The 22,192-nt window shown below is 36.0% G+C and overlaps 1 protein-coding gene across 4 annotated transcripts in view; it reads right to left on the reverse strand.

The window, feature by feature from the left end:
• The window catches only part of Ccdc102b (coiled-coil domain containing 102B), a 129,937-nt gene that overhangs the window by 15,260 nt on the left and 92,485 nt on the right, over positions 1 to 22,192 (reverse strand). For 2 of the 4 annotated variants that reach the window (XM_070028981.1, XM_070028980.1), the window contains one exon: positions 15,906 to 18,978. The exons of the other annotated variants lie outside the window; for them this stretch is intronic. In XM_070028981.1, the coding sequence (XP_069885082.1) occupies positions 18,964 to 18,978 (15 nt within the window). In that variant the 3' untranslated portion in view covers positions 15,906 to 18,963. Of the gene's footprint in view, positions 1 to 15,905; positions 18,979 to 22,192 lie in introns of those variants that run through there. 4 annotated transcript variants of the gene reach the window in all.

Below are 22,192 nucleotides of genomic sequence, written 5' to 3' on the forward strand. Positions count from 1 at the left end.
TTATTTTTTCATGCAAAGACAAACAAGTTAACACCATTATAAACTGAAAACTTGGAAAACACATCAGATCCAATTTGGTTATTAGTTAAAAAAAATGAATACAGGGGGCTGAGAATGTGGCCTAGTGATAGAGGCTTGCCTATCCTGCATGAAGCCCTGGATTTTATTCCTCAGCACCACATAAACAGAAAAGGCCAGAAGTGGCACTGTGGCTCAAGTGGTAGAGTGATAGCCATGAGCAAATGAAGCTCAGGGACAGTGTCCAGGCCCTGAGTTTAAGTCCCAGGACTGGCAAAAAAATAAAATAAAATACAAGCAAATTAATAGCATTTAATACAGGTCAAAATTACCTAGAAGAGCTATGATACAAGGGAGGTTAATAATACTAGCTATTAATAGCAGCTAACATTCTTAACCTAATAATTATCTACCTAAGAGTAAACTGAGCAATAAATTAATAAATTTATAAATTGTACATAAGAACACATTTTTTAAAAGGGTCAGGAGATTAGAATGCTGTGTCATTACTACTTTTTTTTTTTTGGTTGGTCGTGGAGCTTGAACTCTGGGCCTGAGTGCTGTCCTTCATCTCTTCAGCTCAAGGCTAGTGCTCTACCACTTGAGCCACAGTGCCACTTCCAGTTTACTGATGGTTAATTGGAGATAAGAGTCTCACGAACTTTCCTGCCCACGCTGGCTTTGAACCATGATCCTCAGATCTCAGCCTCCTGAGTTAGCTAAGATTATAATTGTGAGCCACCTGTACCTGGCTCATTACTCCTTTTGAGAAGAGTAAACGTCAGTGATGTAAAAACCCAATCTCCAAATTAATTCACAAATCAATGTCATCTAAATCAAATGGACCATAATAGGACATTTTTAGAGCTTAAAACAATATTGTGGAAATATGAATGTAGAAAAGCACCAAGAATATTTTTAAATAATATACTACAAACCACAATTATGAATTAAAACATACTACAGCAAAAATATTTCAGCTTGTTGCAGTCATGAAAAGAATAGAGAAATAGGATTTTTCAAAAGGCAAGAATGCAGAAATATGCCTTCACAGTCACGATGATTTATGAGCTGGTTGTTTACTTATAATGACCCAAAGTAATGCAATTTTATTTGGTGACTGTTGGACAGTGCAATAAAATAAAATGTGATCAATCTTTAATCCAGTCATTGCAAAAGAAGGCCCTGGGAGATGTGAGAATTATGTGCATGTCATGTAGCCATCTCTGCTGTTGGAAATGGCCACCCAAACAAACATGAAGCAGAGACGAACTTAGTCCAAATTTGCAAGCTCTGTCCAGTAGAATAACTCACGGCACAATCCCAAGTCTAGTTTTTCTTTTGTTCTGTTGTTTTAAGAATATGCCTACTTTCCAAATTACTATCTCAATATTTCTAAGAGACCTCCTTTTGTAGTTCAAGATACTTTACACCCAGTAAAGAAAAAATAAGCAATAATACATTTTAAACCTACTTTGCAGCCTGAGTTGTGGACATTAATTTGACCACCTGTGTTTTCAGAAGACAACATAGATATTAAAGGGAAGGGATAGATGGAGGAAGAAAAAAAGACAAGGGAAAAGAAGAGAGAGACGAGGGATAAACCTACTTTTATCCATTACATGTTGACAGATCCAGCTATGTAATTAATAGGTAAGTGAGAAGAAGTGTGTACATTCAGTTTAGACATAAGACACATAAATTCATGACATGCCAAGTCATTCATAGCCACTAGGGGTAGTGCAAGAGGGCAGAGGACTGAACCTGAATAGCAAGACTATACTCATTCTTTGAGTGGCCTAGGGAGGTTTCTCTGCTCCAAAAGAAATTGACTGGTGGTATGCAAAACCTGAAGCTTAATGTTATCTTGTACTTTCTCTTACATAAGGAATCAAACTAGTTCTCAGATCATACTGCGTTCACAAAAGGTATAGCTAGGTTCAGAGGGGCATGGAACTAAGAATATGACTGATCTTGAAGTCTCATTGAAATGACTAGTCAACTAGACTAGTCAAATTTGAATCTAATGTTTTTCTAAACAAATGTGCTCATGTGAATATGTTGGGCTATTTTTGCTAGACAAATTGCTGGGACCAGGGCTAAGACTATAGACAGATTTGTGAAAGGAGACCAGTCAGAGGAGGACACATTGAGCTGAGAAGGAATCTGCAGTTTTTGTGCACAATAACAATTGCAGAAAAGACTGTGTGTGGAGAACAATTATACTTAATTTGACATATTTGTGGCACTCTTAGACATGCATACCCAGAAGCAAATGAGATACACAGACATTGGAACTGATCAAAATGAATCTGGTGGAAACTCTTTAAATGCAAATGTTGGTGAAAGGCAATTTCATATGACACATTATGATTTTAAAGGTTGTGCCTCACTAAAATTGATGTCTGATATTCAAAAATATGTGGCATTGTTTGTCTTTTGTATCTCTACGTTGACTGCAATCAGGTATTATATTTGACGTATTTTACATGCCCATGTGCTACACAAAATCACATTTCATTTCTTATTCCTTGGCCTCAAGTGTGAAGCTCACATTCTTTGTAAAACAACTTTCAATACAGCACCGCATTGTAGGAAGCAAGTATTAGCCTGGACACCTAATGCCAAGACTTTTTCTGGATGCCCATATACTTAATTTCTTACAATATCTTGTATTACATTCAGTAGTGTTCAAAAGGATCTAATATGCATGTAAAAATATGTTGATAAACTTATGAATTGTTAATTATCTGTAAAACAGTCTAGGCTATTAACTAATATAAAATCATTTGATTCTCCAAATAATCCTTATACTGTTGTATCATTATTTTACAGCTATGAAAGTCAGTGGTGACATTTGGAATAAGCAATTAGATAAAGTAGATTTTACATGGGTATCATTGAAGAATCAGATGAGACTATGTAAAGCTCTAAAGCATATCATTTTTCTAAACCTGCCATGAAATAGGAGAATCTGTTTCTTTCCTAACAAGGTATGGGCAAATCATTTTTAAAAGAATTATCTAAGTTAAATGTATGCAGATTTACACTGCCTCTAATTTATAAAAGTTCTTGCTCCTTGTATAATGAGTTATTTTATCTCAAAGAACTCTCTTGGTTATATGCTTTTTGTAACAAATAAGTGATATGTAGAGAACTTAAATGATAAATAAATAATTGCCCTTTACAGACGTTACTAATATCTGATTACTATGGAAATAGGCAGTCTATGATTTTCACAGAAAAAAATATGCTAAATACTTCTCATTTGCTGATATTGTTATAAAGCTCTCTCATAATGACAGCTTAAAAAGAAGCTGAACTTCTAATTCTCAAATTGCATATAAAAATAGCCATGGCTGATGGAATTTCATGATGTAGAAAATAATGCATATTATATATCATTTGCTCTTCCCACAAAAAATGCACACACATGTACATACATAAATATGTGTATGCATATAGTGTATATGTATACACACATATACAAAAATGTATTTACTTTTGGGCAACTAAATGATTTTGAAACCATGAATGCTTTCATCTCTAAAATTTTTATGATTACATAATTCTGAAGTTATTTTTTAAAACAATGGGATGGCCACTCAACAATAAGTGTGTTGTGACACAAATGAATCTCTCAACAAAAATATAGTCAGAGCTTAAAAATACTAAGAACAATTTTTGTCAACCTGTGAAGCTGGAGGAAAACGAAAACCTTGGAAATAGCACCAAAACAGAGAATTTTGTACTATACATTTTACTACTGATACTTTTGATGAATTGTTTCATAAGAACTATCTGGAAAACTATTTACTAGGCAAATAATAGGGGGAGATGCAGGCATTTAAATCAAGAACCAATGTTTCTATATTTAGAAAGTAAGATAGAAAAGGCAAACGAGATATAGAATACATAACGCCAGAGAGTAATGTTCCTTTGTAAAACTGGATTTCACAAAGTAACATTGATATCAATGCAGCTGTTATTGGTAGACATGAAAGAATTAAGTAACTTTTTCAGGTATGATACATTGGTGAGAATAAGCAGGGAAAGGGTGTGAACCTACACTGGATGAAGCTGGGCTTCAAAGTGAACCTTAAAGGTGTCCCCATGACCTGGCAGCGGGTGTATTTTGAGAGTGCAAGTGAAGATGACTGAGATGACAGTTGGCATTGTCCATTACACTAGAACAGTGTGCATATGCATAGTCTTTAAAGATGCATTAAAATATGCATAGTCTTTAAAGATGAATGCTGAAAATTTAGGTCTATAGGTTTTCCATTAATTATGATGAACTACAAGGAATGCAGAAACTGAGACCTTTGGGAGCTGGAACAATGGCTGTAGTTGTAAAGTACCAGATGCAGGACTAGAGAACACTTCCTGTCCCCGTGCAGAGTGAATTGCGATAGGTGGAATGCAGTGCAGGGAACGAATGCAAGGATCCATGACTAAAGGGTGGAATAACCAAGCAGTGCCTTAACAAATGAGGAGAATATTTTGATTCTTTATGTACTAGCAAATAGGGAATCATAAACTGACTCTGAGTAAAAGAAAATGATTGAAAACCTCCAGATTCAAATGCTAATGTGTAGTGCTCATTGGAAGCTCATAAATGACTGTATTACATATGCCTGAAGTATTGTTAAGAATACTTACAAGTTGTTTAGGGGATAATACAATCCACAGGGAAGTCAGAGAAATTTGACTTTTTTAAAAATCAATTTACTTGACTGTAAACTCCATGGAGCTAATGGCTTCTGATTTACTACTACAGCAACCCAGGCCCTAAATGCAAGTGCTCAATATGAAATGATTGGACCCTGGGTGGAGGAATACATGAATGAAAACCCAATCAAAATAAAACACATCAGAATTTCAATGTTGAATATAAGAAACACTGTAAAAATATATGAAATATTACTTTGTGTGTAAAGATTTCATTGTGTAATGACTGCGTTGAAAGCATGATCTAAGTGGTGCTGTGGCTCACAGTTAGTAGAGTGCTAGCTTTAAATAAAAGAAGTCAGGTACAGTGCCCAGGCCCTGAATTCAAGGCCCATCATCAACAAAAAAAAATTAAGGCAAAGAAAAGAAAAGAAGTCATAATCTATCTGGATATGAAAATAAAGAGTGAATGTTAACACATTAGTGAGGTGAAAACTCATTTCTTGGACAGCTAGAATCAGAGGGAGGGTTGTAGCAAGTAGGAGAGAGAAGACCCAGCATACACACTCATAAACTATCCACATAATGTATGGAGCTAAATCTAAAAAGGACCCCAGGGAATAAATGAAATGATGCATTATTTGCTTTGCAAATCTAAGGAAACTTTGCCTGTGACCTTCCAAAAAGAGATTAAGCTAAAAGCAAGTCTAACAACAGGATATGTGCTAAAACATATTAGAAAATATGACAAGTCTCAGAATGACATTTCTTAATAAGAATTTGGCTTCTTGTTGGCAAAGCGAGAGGTAATCTTCCAGAATGTTAACCATAAACATCTATTGAAATAAATGTTCAGTGCCTGGGATGTATCCTGCAAAAATAAAAATGATATCTGCAGTAAAATATTCAGACAGCCTATGCCTCATGAAATGTAAAGACAAAATAAACATAAAACTTATAGAGGGTAAGTACATTAAGGAGGTTAATTCTATGAAAATCTTTATAGTAGTTGAAGGTTAGCTATAACATTGAAAAACTCACGGTACAATAATATTTCTACCGAATTGCTAACTTCTGTGAACACTATAGGCAAGAACACTTTTATGAAAAATCTACAATGCAATTGATGAAGAAAATGTAAGAATGCAGAACACAGAAGATAAATTCTAAAGCCTCCTTATTCTTTTCAAATAACAATTTTGTTGGCAAAAGACCACGACTGTTTTATAGCTGCATTCTAATACTTTACACTAAGTGGGTTGCTGAATACTTCCTGTAAATTAAACCATATACTAAGAAAGTAATTTACACAGGAATATTCATAAAACAATTTACTGTAAACCCATTAAAGAAATTTAATGCTTTGTCTCATAATTAAAGAACTATGTGAACCATTTTTTAATATCTAAGTAAAAAAATAATTCATAGAATGCTATATCTTGTTTTGCTTGAAAATATAAGCTCAAATCTCCTAAATACATTTTCCCACCACTTTTGCAACAGTACTCTGGCATTTACATAAACAAAACAGTCTTCTGTGGGAAAAAAATCATTTCTTTCACACCTTAACATGTTCTTCTGAGAAAACAGAAATTTATTTTTGTCATGCTTGGCTACAAATACCAATTATTTTAACCTATAAATTACAAGTTATTTTATTCTAAGTTAAAATCTTAAAATAGTCTTGGTTTTGTAACCTGAATAAAACATGTATTTGTATAATACTTAATTCTATTTACAACTTTTCTGATAGAGCAATGACATGTTCACACTGCCATGGCTCCTCTCCGTGGGATAAACTTAGGGAAGGAATGGCGTATCACACCACCTGCTTCCGCTGCTGGAGAGCTCCACCACCCAGGCACAGGGTTAGAGGTGGCCAGGGTCAGGGCTGAGCTGAAAACCCAAAGTGAGAATAATTCCACCAGGGTCTTTGGCAGCAACTCAGAAATCTAATGCACATTTTACCCTGAAGATGTCTGAAATATTAAATGAGACTTATGAAAACATTTTATCCCCACTGAATAGAACCTTAAAATTAGAAAACACAATAATTAAATGTAATATCTATGATCTAGCATATTCAACTCTAGGTAAATGTGGGGAAGGAAGGATAGGAGTTTTCTACATAATTAGCCTATCAGAATCTGTATAGCCAATACAGGAAACAGAGAGCTAGAGCCATCACAAAAAATGGATTGAAGTTAATAATAAATAATAAAACAATAAAATTGGTAAAAACAAGTGCTTTAATAACTTTTAGTAATATGCAGATGGATTACATCAATTCCAGCTCTAAAATATTTCTCATTAAATTTAGACATTTGCATTCCGTTATTGTTGGCAGCACAAAACTTCTCAGTTTAGGAAAAACTTGCATATGCAGAATTCATCATTTTTTGCAATAACAGGATACTGTGAGTAATGTTACAGGCATCTAACTCCATTGTATGAGACGTAGAATTCACTTAGTATTATTTTTCCTATTTTCAAGTAAGAGATTAAGTGTAACTTACCAATAGAAGGAGAATATAAAATGGTTAGGTGTAATGTGTTAACAGAAAATAGAATAGATCTATCCAAGGATCAAAAATATATTAAGGGTCTCTACAATAAGAAAAATAATCCTGGGCTGGGAAGGCTCAGTGGTAGAGTGCCTGACTTGCATGCACGAGGCCCCGGGTTTGATTCCTCAGCACCACATAAAGCAGAAAAAGCTGGAAGTGGTGCTGTGGCTCTAGTGGTAGAGTGCTAGCCTTGAGCTGAAAGAGCTGAAGGACAGAGCCCAGGTCCAGAGTTCAGGCTCCACACAGGCAAAGAAGAAGGAGGAGGAGGAGGGTGGGGGAGGAGGAGGAGGAGGGGAAGAAAAGAAGAATGAAGATGATGAAAAAGAAGAAGATGAAGAAGAAGAAGAAGAAGAGGAGGAGAAGGAGGAGGAGGAGGAGGAGGAGGAGGAGGAGGAGGAGGAGGAGGAGGAGGAGGAGGAGGAGGAGGAGGAGGAGGAGGAGGAGGAGGAAGGAGAAGGGAGAAGAAGAAGAAGAAGAAGAAGAAGAAGAAGAAGAAGAAGAAGAAGAAGAAGAAGAAGAAGAAGAAGAAGAAGAAGAAGAAGAAGAGTCATCATCATCCTTCTCAGTGGAATTTAGTGATTTACCTTTGGTGTGATCAAAGACATTGACACTGAGTCCTATTGACAAATCTAAATTTTCATAGGAAAGAAGGAAGAGAGCGAGGGAGAGAGAATGGAAGGAAGGTTAGAAGGAAGGGAGGAAGGACGGAAGGAAATAAATATATTTTTCTCCTAGTGTATGTCAGCATTTATTTACCTCAGGTAGAGATACTGGAGTTTTCTATTATACAATAAGATGTCCTTAATATTTTGAAGAATATAGAATCTTTGATCAGTAATATTAAAATTTCTATAGATAAATTATAAAGCCTTTTTCTATTAGTGACATTTAGAAGTGCTGAGATTTTAAAATGTTTATCATAGTAGGTGGGATGGTACTAAATAATCAAAAACTGGTGAAGAAATTACATTTCTGGATTCGTTAATATATGTGAACTGCAATACCTCTGTATCATGTTTATGGGGACAAGCCAGTATTGTTATCTGTGTCCATTCTTCTCTCATCATGGCTTGGCTAAGAATGATTGGTTTTACTTAGAACCAAGTTAATTCAAGTTATTTTATTGTATTTAAGTATTTATTGTACTGTTGGGGCTCAAACTGTTTCCATGACTTTGCATCACAAGTCTTTATTTTATAAATAGGACTGTTAATATTAGCTCTATACGTTTATTGCAGATTCATATACACTAAAGTATATAATGTAAACAAAGTGCCTTACATAGAATATAGAAAACTAAGAGCTGCTATGCCTGGTTTTCCTGCTTCTTTGCCTTCCTTCCACCAAAATATTATGTTGCATCAGAATGTAAATTAGACTTTGAATGTAGCCCTTCTGACTACACAAATAATATGATTTGTATTTTCACTATTTTAAGCCAAAAATAAATATGAATGTTCCCTCTACTTGAAAGCAAAGCAGTCATACTCAATCATGTATGTTGTTGTGATTAACATAGTCACTGGATGGCTTTCAGTCTGAAATGGAGAAATGATAGCAGTCATATCTAGGTTTTAACAGGTGGTGAGATAAAACCACAGATCAATATTTCCTGTGTACTTCCTTATGTACTTTATAGTATAGAAACATAATGGGATTGCCAATGATGCAGCAATATAATTTTAAGTGACATATTAAAGAACTAAGTAATTCAATGAAAATCACTTGGACATTTTAATATCATGTAAATGGATTCAAATAAAGCCCCGAATTTATGATTTAATTTTAAAAAATCAGGTGTGTTTTTAAAGCACTGTAAAATCCCAAGGTTAATAATGAGAGCTATTCCCTGGAGAGAGATTTCTTTGGGTGTCATTAGTCCCCTTTCCTTCCACCTGGAATCATTAATCTCCTGAGGTAGCATTCATCAAAATCCTTCTGTTGGTTAATAGGGGATATGCCCATCCCCCTCCCCCACCCCCGTGTCTCTCTCCCACTAATCTTGGTGAAAGTAGATGCTAGATTCACTAAAGTGTGTGATGGAAAATGTCTGTTGCTGGATGATTGTGGGGATACAGCACTTTATGAAGCCAGAAATGATTTCTAGCAGCAAGTAGCTATGGTTGCAATGTTGCTTCCTCAAGGTATACATGGAGTTAAAAAGCAGCCAGGCTGCCACGAAGGCAGTGTGGGGAGCTACTTAGTGAATGTGCTCAAGGCATCAAGTCACCAGTGAAGGAGCTAAGAACCATCAATTAGGGAGTCAAATATCCTGACATTCCTCAATATCTTAGGTTATTTAAAGGAGAAGACTGACATGAAGGCTTATCATTAAGATTGACAATGCTTAACTCTAACCTAAATAGCCTTTGAGAGTTTTGGGATATTTTATCTATATAAAGGTAAACACAGCCTTGAATTTTATTTTCCCAATCCTTAAGAATTTTTTTTTTACACTCAGCTTTGTTTTCAGAATCATACTGAACATGAGATTCTCTTAATGAAATTTTAGGTGTACAGTGTCATTTTATTAACTAGAGGCAATGTTTACAGGATATCTTTAGAACTTCCATTAGTGAAACTTCATATCCACTAGCTACTAGCTTCCAATTTCCTCCACCCATTCCCCTTGATAACCACCATTAGTGGAATCATACAGCATTTGTATTTCTGTAACTGGATTACTTTGTATCTGTCCTCAAAGTTCGGTGATGATGTCACATGTTACAGACTTTACTTCTTTTAAAAAGACATATCCTAGTCCATTGTGTCCATAGCCCTTATTTTCATAATCCATACATGTATCAACAGATGTTGAAGTTGTTTCTACATCTTGACCTTTGTGAATGGTGCTGAAATAAACATGGCACTGCCAATGTTTTGGCATGATTTTGATTTTATTTCTTGATTATAAGTGAGTGTCATAAAATGAAGTTTCTTTCTCTTTAATTTTATTTTATTGTAAAGATGCTGTACAGAGGGGTTACAGTTACATGAGTAAGGCAATGCATATATTTCTTGTGGAGCATTGTTACCCCCTCCCTTGTTGTTCCCACTATCCCTTCCCTCCCCCACCTCCCTTACTCAGGGCTAGTCACATCCCGATTAAAAAGCTACAACGATTTGTACAATATGATACTGGCACAAAAACAGATTATTGAGCAATATAATGGAACAAAGAAGCCTGAAATAAATCTCATCAGCCCATCTTTTAAAGGAGAAAGGATGGTCTCTTCAGTAAGTGATATTGGAAAAACTGAATGTCCCCCAAAATAAGAAAGAAACCAAACCTTATCTCATACCACACACAAAACACAGCTTCATATGAACTTAATGCTTAAATTTACAACTCGAAACCATAAAACTCCTAGAAGACATTGCAGAGGTAAAGCTTTAAAACAGTCTTGGCAATGATTTCAGAATATGACACAAAACACAAAAGTAAAGCAAAAATAGATGAGTGAGACTACCATAAACTAAACCGTGCTGGCAAAGCAAAGAAAATAGACACCAGAGCAAAGAGATGACCTATAGAACTGGTGAAAATTTACAAATCATATACTTGATAAAGGATTAGTTTAAAAAATCATACTATAAGCATCAGTGACAATGCATTTTATCCACAAACTGCTTTGTTAAATAGCAACTCCTTTGTATATACTTAAAGATACAAAAAGAGAAGGGGAAGGAATGTCAGTATACAGAAGGGAAACGAGGGTTGGCTTGGGAAGGAGGGGGAGATGGTGAAAGGGGTAACGTTGATCAAGACACATTGTGCTTCCAAAGTGATTTGTTGACAGGTAACCCCTCTGTGCAGCTACTTAGAGGTAATAAAAATACAATTTCAAAAAGGAATTGGTAAAAGCCTAATAGATGTTCTCCAACAAACACAAAAATTGTCAACTATATATGGAAAAAACGATCAGAAAACACAGCAGTCACCATGCGGAGAAGTTACCCTACCGATATTAGCATTGCTATTCTCAAAAGAAGAACCACCAAGGTGACTGGTGTTGGAAAGATCTGAAATTGCAAGTACTGTCAAGAATCCCTCAACCACATGAGCAGCTTGAAGATTTGTAAGTTTTTATTTATCCCCTATGAGTGAAGTATGAATTGCTCTTATAACACATTCTTAATATCATGTAGTTTTATTTTTATTTTGTCACTGCCATAAAAATATGATCGGCTGAGGTTTAGTTTTCTGATACTTGTTTATTCACAAGTACTATGCTCCTGAGATTCCTCCATGCTGTATGACAATCTAGTTTCTGTCTACCGCTGAAAACTATTCCACTGTCTGTGTCACAAGTCTTTTATCATATTTTAGTTTCTATATTTTGCAATATCAAGTTCTTCTTAAAGTATAGCAAAGCATGAATTCGTGTTTTTCACATGTATTAGGAAAGCTTGTTGTCTAGAATTAGAACTGTTGCATCATAAGCAGAGAAAATTCAAACAAGTGAGAACAACAGTGCCTCCAAAGTATACCCACAACGTAACTCTTCAGCATTAATTAAAAATAAAATAGAACAGTTTCTGCTGGTACTCCTCTCGAAAGCAGATTTTAATTATGAAGCTTTGTGTTTTTGACACTTAATGAGAAAACCACTACTCACCTATTTGAGTGGGACATGAGGTCTCTTCTAACCCACTGTTACATTAACCGAACCTCACTTCAGCCACTCTCTTTACCACAGGCCCCCAGTTTTGGGTTATCTTCAGTTTGAGCAAACACTAAAGCATTGGGCAGGAGAAAGAGGGCAGATCCTTTCCCATTATTTGCTATTTTATCACAAGAATGCATCTACCCTACCGTCCATTTCTGCCATTGTTATCAATGATTTATTCAGAATTGTGAGGCACATGATTCCAAGTAATTTCTCTAAAACCTAAATCAAGCTATGAAGTATAGATTTTCAGTATACTGCAACTCATTTATATGATTGGTACCATTTTGGGAAGCCCAGATTTGTTGTGACTGACCTCATTTTAAAGGAAGGCATACAATTTACCATGCTTACTGTGACACAGTTTGCAAAAAATCACTTTGATTTGTCACTAAAGAAGCAGACATAAAAGTTAAGCTGTCTGCCTCCTAATCCACTTGGTATATATTACAGTAGCTTAACATAAAAGAATTTATTCTGTATAGGTTGGTGGTGCATGTAGTCCTTCAATTTCATGTAGATGAGAAACAAGATTGTTCCCATTCTGAACCTTGAAATGCACTTATCAGTGAAATTTAATTTCATCTGTGGTCTTTATAATTTATGTTTAAAGATTATATATGTCTATGGGTACTAATGGAAATAAAGTCAATAACAAGAATCAGTATCTTTCTTTGACTAGCAAACAATTCCAGTAAATTTTTTTTCTATTCATTTTGCATGAATAGAAAAAAATATGTGACAATTTTATATAGTAGAACCAAAAAGAAACCCAGATTTTGTTTTAAAGTATGTAATCTTCCCCAAATTGCTGACTAGAGTTAAAATCATCTTTGTTCCAAAACCATTTTATCCTTTATAAGCAAAAATACGCCATAAGTGAGGCATTCTTCTGAACAATAGATGAATAAAAACCACAGGCCTTCTTCCTATTCTAATTTCATGTCCCCAAATGGACTATGGATCCTGAGATAGCACCAAATTGTAGATCAACTGTCTTCCCTAACCATTTGTGTCAATTTGGCTTCTCATGTTTGTTTTTGTTGTTGTTCCTCTCTTTTCGTTTACCATTAAGCTATTTAATTTCTGCCCACCTCTTTTCCTTGCTCTAAGCACAACAGAACTTGCCTCTGCCTCAAAATCGTGGAGCTAACTTCTGTTTTTCCATCCCCACCTTACCAAATTAAACCCTTGTACCATGTTGCTTTCCATATGAAATGTTCCTGATACATTCACACTTCAGTAATACTTTAGTACTATTTTAATTAAAAAAAAATAGCTGCCCAAAGCAAGTTAAATCATGTCAGATTTCCTTTCTTGCAGAATGAGCAAAGTGAATTATGTTCAGACCTGAAGGAGGGCTCTTGCAGAGAAATGTCTGGAAACAAGAATCTGCCCACTGCTGGAGAGGAAATCACCCCCACAAACAGATCACAGTCAATGTCCTGAATTTTTAATAAGCAACAGGTACTGGTGGAAGGAACATAGAAGGGACCTGAAGATAGAGTTAGTCGTTCAGAGCCCATCCAAGCAAAGGAAAGTAACGGCTGCTCCTCCATTTCTTTCTTGTCAGCCAGCCAGCTCACACTGTGGACCCTGTGCGGGAGGAGTGGGAGTATTGCAAATGTAAGTTTCACCCCAAATACTACTTCAGCAATTCTAACACTCCACCACCTGCATCAGGAAATGCGTGTAATGGTTAAGGAGGTGAGTACGGGAGACCCATGGCGCATAAACTCCGTCTTTGCAGCCCACTTTCTCCAAAATTGTGGAAACGAGATTTTCCTAAGGTCACGGCAAAATCCATACTTGCTTCCACAAAGAAATTTTCTCCACTTCCTCACCCTCCTCATAGATATTTTTCTACAGGCATACAATGTACTCTGATCCAATTAACTCCTTTGATTGCTCTTTTTATGTGACCTTAATTTAAGATAAAGGTTCAGAATCAATTTGTCTTAACTTTACTTGAAGAGTGATGAAAATATAAGTCATCGCTCTCAACTCTTGTGTTAAGTATACTTTGTGCTACAGAATTTAGCACAATTGTATATTTTTTTGTAGCAAGTTGTGTGTATATGCATATTTAGGATGGAGAAGTGTTTCTATGTAAAGTCAGAGAATACATTCTGAAGACCTTTCACACTGTATGTGATTAGATGTGAATGTCAGAATTCACATGCATAAACAGAAAAAAACATGGTTCTATTTGCCTATTGAACCACAAATGAGCTTCAGCTTTATTTAAATATAGTCTCTTTTTTTTCTATTATTAAAGCTTGGAGATATGAAAAAATAATTCTCCTCCTCAAAAGGTACAGGATGATTAATAAGTAACCAAGAAACTTAAAATCAACTATGCCCCTGAGTCACAAATAAAGACTAACATGCTGAAAAAGAACAAAAGAGGAAAACAAATATGCTCACTCAATGTCTCAGAAGCAGAAAATGAAGTGAATCATTCAAGAAGACTAACAATTTGAAATGCCTTTACCCTGATGAGCAGTGCCCGTGGTTGTTTTAATATCTGTAAATTATGTTAAAGGTCTAGTGGCATCAGCTACAAACAGCAACTAAGTGCACCACTCCTCCGGGAGGAGCCTGACATAGAAGCCAGGGCCTGGGCCTGCTCTTCCGGGCATTAACGAGGACAGACTCCAGGCTCATGTTCCACAACATTGATGACAAATACCTTAAGGTTACATTGTAATCGCATGCTTCAGTAACCCAGGCTATTAAAATGGTTTCAATCCATTATCTACTGGAAACCAACAAGCTATAAAACCTTATGCTAACCTGCAAAGCAAAAGCAGATCAAATACAGCAGGTAGACAACTTTTACCTGTGGATGTTTTGATGTTGAAATTGAGATTGCTGGTCAGAAATGCCTTCTCTCTGTCAGAAATGAGGGTAGGGAAGTGGGTTTGTTTGAAAAGTTTCTGTTTGCTTGTAGTTAAGCAATCACGTCTTTCCCTTTGCATTTTATTTCACTGGCATATTTGAAATGGAATCTAAAAGGCAGACAAGCCATTGCCAGGTTTTAGATCAGTGGCTGCTGCATAGTTTTGTCTGAGAGGGAAGGAATCTTTACCACATTTCTCCATAGTGGATAGAAAATGGGTGACAATAAATCAATCATGGGTTTATCAGAATCATATAAACAAGGTGAAGGTGGTGTGTGTGTGTGTGTGTGTGTGTGTGTGTGTGTGTGTGTGTGTGTGTGTGTGCATGTGTGCATGTGTGCATTAAGGAGAGTGCACAACCATGACTAGAGGGACTCTGGGTATTTATAAATCTGAAGCTGGTGTAGGCAAAACTTTGTCCTTGGCCGTGCTGGTGACCTTCCTATGGCTTCTCTGAGGCAGAAGGGAGGAGCGAGGGAGCCACAGCGACCATGGGTGCCACTGGAGGATGATAGTCCTGGGACCATGGCCGTCACCTGGGAAGGACCTCAACTCAACCTCTCAATGCCCGAGAACATGCTGGTGCTGAGCCCACCGCCAAGGATTTCATTTTTCTTTTTACTATGATCTGAATGATTATGTTCCCTCCCCCAAATCTGCATGTCAAAGCCCAGTCACCCATGAAAAGGTGAGGCACTGGGGGTGGGGGAGCTGGACTGGCACTGTGCTGAGTGGTCAGTGAAGAAGTATGCCAGGAGTGACCGCCTATCTCCATGAAAACGAAGGTAAAACGACGGCTTCATCATGCCAAACTGGCCTCCACTGAACTCAAAGCATTACCGTTAGCAGTGAGCTGTGGCTCCTTGTCACTCACACACCCAAACCAAGAGCACACAGGAAACCATATTCGATCTAATAGATACATTTTAAAGAGGTACTTTTGAAATATTTTGATTATTTTACAAAACCATGTCTGAAAATAATTAGAATTACAAAATGAATATTTAAAGATGAATGTGTTCAAAAATAAAATTTAAAAATTAAAATGTTTAAGTTATTGATCCTTTGACCTTCGCGTTTTCTTCTCCCTATAACAATTATAATTGAATCCTTTCACTTTCCTTCCCTTTGTTGTCTAGTTTAAAGGGCATCTAATCCTAAGTAGAGGTTAACTTATGCTGTGTATATGTGTGATTACGTGTGTGTGCACATATGCATGTATATGTGCATGTGTGTGTAGAAAGAGAAACAGAGAGATGCTAGTTTCTAAGCACCATCCTCTCTGGTAAAGTTTGATTCAGTCTCATGCAGAAAAGCAAATGGCCTCTCCATGTGTCTAGCTTCCTTGGAAGGGACTTTCTTAAATGATCATCTAACCCAGTCAAATCAACAGTGTCTTGAAAGAAGTTTTATGGTGGGGAATTACATAATTCAGTAATTTGAGCTTTCTATTTCCTCATAAAATTTGTCCACTATATATTATATGCCAAAACATTATCTGAGTTGTAAAAATGTAATAAAATTACACACTGTGCTTTAATTCTAGCCCTTTACTTTTAAAAAGGTGAGACTATATAGTTAGTCACTGTTATAGAGGTTGTAAACACAGACCTCCTACAAAACTCCATATCCTAAATGAAATAACATTTAAGATGTTTCCTTGGTTTTTGAAAATAAAGAAAATCCAATGTAATGAGAAATGTGACAACTCTTAATGAGATCTCATTAACTTGTACATCACAGCGTCTTTTTTTGAGATTTTCCAAAGCAAATTTATATGTAATCAAAGAATTAGTAAGCGTTTCACATAATGGCCCATGAAATAACACTGGCTGTTTAAAACATGATTCCCCTACATGCAATACTAGTCATTAATGTACAGACACAGCCCATGCATAAATAATAGTTATCTGTGGGATACTTTTTTACTGCAGCAAACAAATAAAATACAAAATTGTATGCTTCCTATTATACTTGCAATGCAGAAAAAATAAAAACTAATTTCAAGTAAACTCCAAGTGACAGATGTTTCTGCTTATAGTTATTTAATAAATATTTTTTGAGGGAATGAGCAAAAATCTAAGACATGCTTATATCTTTACAGGAAAATCAAAATATTGTAAAATATGCTGCTTGGATATAGAACTTGCTGAAAAGTATAAAAGGTATCATCATTGCATTTCTTTAATTGTTATGTGACATCCATTTCTGACTATTTTATGTATTTTTCATTAATATATAAAGGATTATTTCCTGGGCCAGGCTGGGGTTAATATTTACCATCAGCTAAATAATTGGTTCAAACTTAGCTTGTTCTTTTTGTTTTAGTAGGTTACAGAGTTAAATCATTATTGCCATGATTTGCATGTGTTTGACTGTGTGTCCCAAAGTTTCATGCACTGGAAACTTATCACGACCAGTGTAATGGTGTTAAGATAGGATGGACCTATAAGAGGTGGAGTTTAGTGGAAGGTGATTGACAAGAGGTCAAGGAGGGTCACCCTTGGGAGGGATCAGGAGCTTTCCTCCAGGCTTGGGCTAGTTCTCTTGAGAGCAGGTAGGGACAGAAAGTGAAAACATTGTATGGGCTCAGCGCCCTCTGGATGAAGCCATTTCCCATGGGCTCTCACTACACTTGGTGGGGCATCGAGGCCTCCCAACATGTTAGGACTTCTCTTTGCAAAGTACTCAGCCTCAGGGGCTTGCTTGCACAGAAACTCAAAATCAGCTGAGACAATTAGCTTTAGGGGGAAGAAAAACCACAAAAGCCATGATTAGCGACTGGCCCTTATTGAAAAAAGATACTTGGTTTACCACAGAAATCCACAAACTGAATTTTTACACAATTTTCTGTGGTTGAAAAAAATGACTTCTTTAAAAAGTTTTCCAACAACTACCTTAAACAGAATACATTTTTTATTTTAAATGCACAAGAATATCCAAGTGATTTCCTACTACACTAAAATATTTAATCAAATTACTTCTTAGAGGATAAAGTCATGGTTGCCTGGTTACCCATTGAGGAAGTCGGTAGGTACAGAAGAAATCCGTTCCTTTGGTGACATAATATTTCTTCAATACTAAGAAGTCATAGGTGAAAAGACATTTATCTAGTAGCATATAAAGCATTCAATGCCTTGCTTTAAATAAATCCTAATTTCAGTGGTTAAACATATACATAGTTGTTCCAACAAACAATTCTTTCTTCAAAATATTTAGAAATAACATTCTTAAGAACTTCTGCTTGAATTGTTTTTGCATCTTCTGTTCTTTACCAAATTTTCCAATGAGAAATTAAGGGGTTTATAAAAGCTTCAATGGCTAGCCATGGTCCTCGTATTTATACAGCCATAGTGCAGAAATTCTGTTATAATTTGCACCTGACGTGCTTGTAATAAAGCCTGACACTATAAAATATAGCAAGGAAGTTTTCCAGTTGGCATTTATTTCCACTATTTCTTCATAGAATGTACTTAACCAATCTAAAGATTCTCCATTTTGAAAGTTATGCCTAGTACATATACTTATTGGCTAATCTGCCCAGTCTTTTTCAAGTTGACAAATGACTGTCCAGTGTCAACAGCCAGTAAAGTCCATTACTACCAGTTCAAATGATGTGAAGCTATTTCAATGTGCTTCTCAGAAAAAAATATAAATTTTACATTATTATGTTTAAAAGTAAGAATATTTTCTCAGGGGCTGGGAAGGTGGCTCATTGGTGGAGTGCTTGCCTTGCATGCATAAGGCCCTGGGTTCAATTTCTCAACACCACATAAACAGAAAAAGCCAGAAGTGGCACTGTGGCTCAAGTGGTAGAGTGCTAGCCTTGAGCTGAAGAGCTGGGGGACAGTGCCCCGGCCCAGAGTGCAGGCCCCACAACCAACAACAACAACAACAAAAATTCAACTGCTTAAGATAAAGATTCTAAATAGCAGATCAAATTAATTGATCTCTTTAAAATCTAATTTTAAATTGTGAACAAAGAATCCCAGAAGAAACATAAGAGCTTCTTTTTGTTAAATGCTTATGGGCAGATAACGTGAGGATGATTCAGATCGGTGTGGAGACTGGCCTTCCATCAGTGGGGTGAGAAGCCTGCATCTTCACCAACAGTGTTCGGTTCTTCTCCTTGCATCAGTTGTACAATTCCTTAGAAAAAAATTACAGACCAACAAAATGAGTAGCAGGAAGCTGTTATCTGAGGTGTGAAGGGGGAAGTCCGGAGGAAGGAGACAGACAAATTAAGAGAGGAAGTGGGAAGAAGGCAGTCATAATACTCAATGCATTTCCTATAAAACTAGGAAAGTTGCAGGGAGAGTTTGGGTTGGGAGGGATGGGGAAGAGGATGGATAGGTGACATCAATCAAGATATACTGTACTTAGAAACGGACATGTTCAATACTAAACCCTTTGTACCACTACTTAAAGAGAATAAAAGATCAGAAAGGGGGACTGAGAAAAACAAAAGCCTTTCCAGATAGGTTGTTAATAATGTGGAAAGACTATAAAGTTTCTCCAAGGGAGCTTCTCAATTTACTTCTGAGGAAATTAAAACCCAGAGTGGTTTAATGATCTGTATATTTCACAGTAAGGACAGGCCTACAAGCTAAGTTTTTTCCACTCATATATTGTATTTTACTTTCTTTTTCTTCTCAAATCTTATTACCTACAATCGATTCCCAAGCTAAGCACTTTTTGAATTGGATAGAAGAATACGATTCTAGGAATTTTTCCAGAAGATTGTGTTGTATAAAATGGAATAAAGCACAAATAAATGTTATCCTGAGGACCATACCAGAAGTAATTGAATGTATCAGGTTTCCATTTCAAGGTAGGTTGAACATTTTTATCCATAATCTGCTGCAACATAAGTCATCCAAACGCAAGATATTCTGAAAGTTCTGTCAGCTGCTAATTTCATTATCATAAAGTACGTTTCTTCATTCAAAATAGCATTGCTTGTCTACACAAATGTAGTTTAAAGAGCAACTTAAATAAGTTCAAAATGGTTAAGTTTAGTAATAAAAAATAGTATATAGGATAATTTATATTTAAATGTCAAAATAAGATAGTGTAAAAGAAAAGGCATAGCCCAGACTAAACTCACAGTAATACTGGTAGATTATCTAATGTGAGTGCTTATTAACAAAGAAATGCTTAAAAATTAAATGGACTCACAAATCTCCACAATTGGTCAAAAATCTGATGACTAGATCTGTGGAGCTGGGATGTGAGCTATCCTGGCAGTTTATTCAGCGATCCGTTCTTCAGCTTGGCAACTTGTTTAAAAAACACTTAGTAAATACAGAGGATAACTAAAGGGCAGAAGAATCATGGGGAGCAAGTCACAAAACCTGTGTGGTTTGTGTTCTACAGCACTGATCAGTGATTATAGTGTAGAGCAGCTAATTACGTAAGCTTACAGAACAACAGAGACAAGTGGCAAGACTTCAGCACAATAACAAATGTTCAAGGAAGCAAAAACACCCCTTCCTATGAATGACCATTACATATAGGATAACATGTATTGTATAATATGTACTGGCTGACAACGTTACTTTTCAAAAATATCCATGGTTATCTGTAAAAATAAACTGAGAAGAAGATGCCACTTGATGGCCACCTCTCCTTGCTAGATACAGAATGGGGATAAACTTTCCAGGCTCCCTTGTAGTTAGTATGGCCACATGGTCAGTGGTCCCAGTGGAAGTGTTTGCTGCCAGTTCTGTGCTTGTTCTTACAACCCTTCTTCGGGTGTCAGGAACAAGCAAAATCAAGTATTTCTAGTGCTGCCATCATTGCCTTCTCTAAGTACTTATTCAAAATTTTGTTTTAGAAATAGTTTTCATTAATACATATTACTCATAACAATGTGAGAGGTTTCATTGTGATATTTCTATACAAGCTTATAATGTAGCACTCTTAAGGTATTTTTAATCATATTTTAGACATTTTTTTCCAATCCTCCCTTGCCATTTTATTTTTAAACCATGGTTATAGAGAATATGCTATTTATGTCCTGTAATGATTTGGAGAATGACAGGCCATAATCATATCTACAATTGCCTTACTTGGTCTCCACCCTCAGTAAATAGTTTTCCCCTCTCAGATAATGCAGCCCGTGTGAGATTTTTGTGCCCTAGGAAATCACCCATGACAAAATAGGTTATATATATATATATATATATATATATATATATGTATACATATGTATAATGTATATATATACATATATATATATATATGTTTCCTGCAGACAAGCAGTGATTTATAGATGGTATTTGCCATGAAAAAATAGTGTTGACCACAAGGTCATCATGCTATAAGTTTATCCCCACAATCACAGAACTCTGCCCAAAATACAAATAAGCTTGAAGTGAAGAGAGACGGTAATGCATGGTATAACTATCTCCCCTTTTCTAAGACACGTTGTCTCATGATCCTCAGAGTTATCTCTATAACAAACCATGCTGCATTTTTTCACATTTTCAAAGGCCCACTCCTTCTTAAACTAAACACAAGTAAACACAGCAGTAAATATGCTCCACAGCCCAGTCTATTTTCCCCCAAACATCTCCAGATATTTACAAAAATGAAATAAAGATTAAATTCCTTATAATTCTCATCCAGTAGTTGGGAATATAAAAGGAGAAGAATTGTTTTTATTTTTGGCTAATCTGATGTAAAATAACATAATCAATTTACAATTTTAAATTAAACTATATCATAAAAAACCATATTGTAAGCCGGGCGCTGGTGGCTCACGCCTGTAATCCTAGCTACTCAGGAGGCTGAGATCTGAGGATCGCGGTTCAAAGCCAGCCCGGGCAAGAAAGACCATGAGACTCCTATCTCCAATAAACCACCAGAAAAACCGGAAGTGGCGCTGTAGCTCAAGTGGTAGAGCGCTCGCCTTGAGCTGAGGAGCTGAGGGACAGCGCCCAGGCCCAGAGTTCAAGCCCCACGACCGACAAAAAAAAAAACAAAACAAAAAAAAAAACCATATTGTACTTGACTGCAAATCCCACATTGATACATTTAATTATGTAATGAAATGGTGTCTATTATGTCTCTTTCATTTGACAACCAAATTAAATTAAAACTCTGTAACTATTTTTCCAAATATATGAGCAATTGATGAGTCAGATGAAATTTGTCAAATAGTAACCTCAATTTTTTTAATGAAAGAGAGGTATGGTGTATTTCTCCATTCATGTATTCTGTCTTCCTGGGTCGAGGAACACATGTTACACTTAATAGCCTATGCCAATTAAGGGACCAAAAAGTTGGAAAATGATTCTTTGACTTCTCAAAGAAGCAAACTTGATGAAAAATCTTTACAAGTACTCCATTATGATGAGGA

The sequence above is a fragment of the Dipodomys merriami genome, unplaced genomic scaffold (assembly GCF_024711535.1).
Source record: "Dipodomys merriami isolate MVZ:Mamm:240054 unplaced genomic scaffold, mDipMer1.0.p SCAF_2, whole genome shotgun sequence".
NCBI lineage: Eukaryota > Metazoa > Chordata > Mammalia > Rodentia > Heteromyidae > Dipodomys > Dipodomys merriami.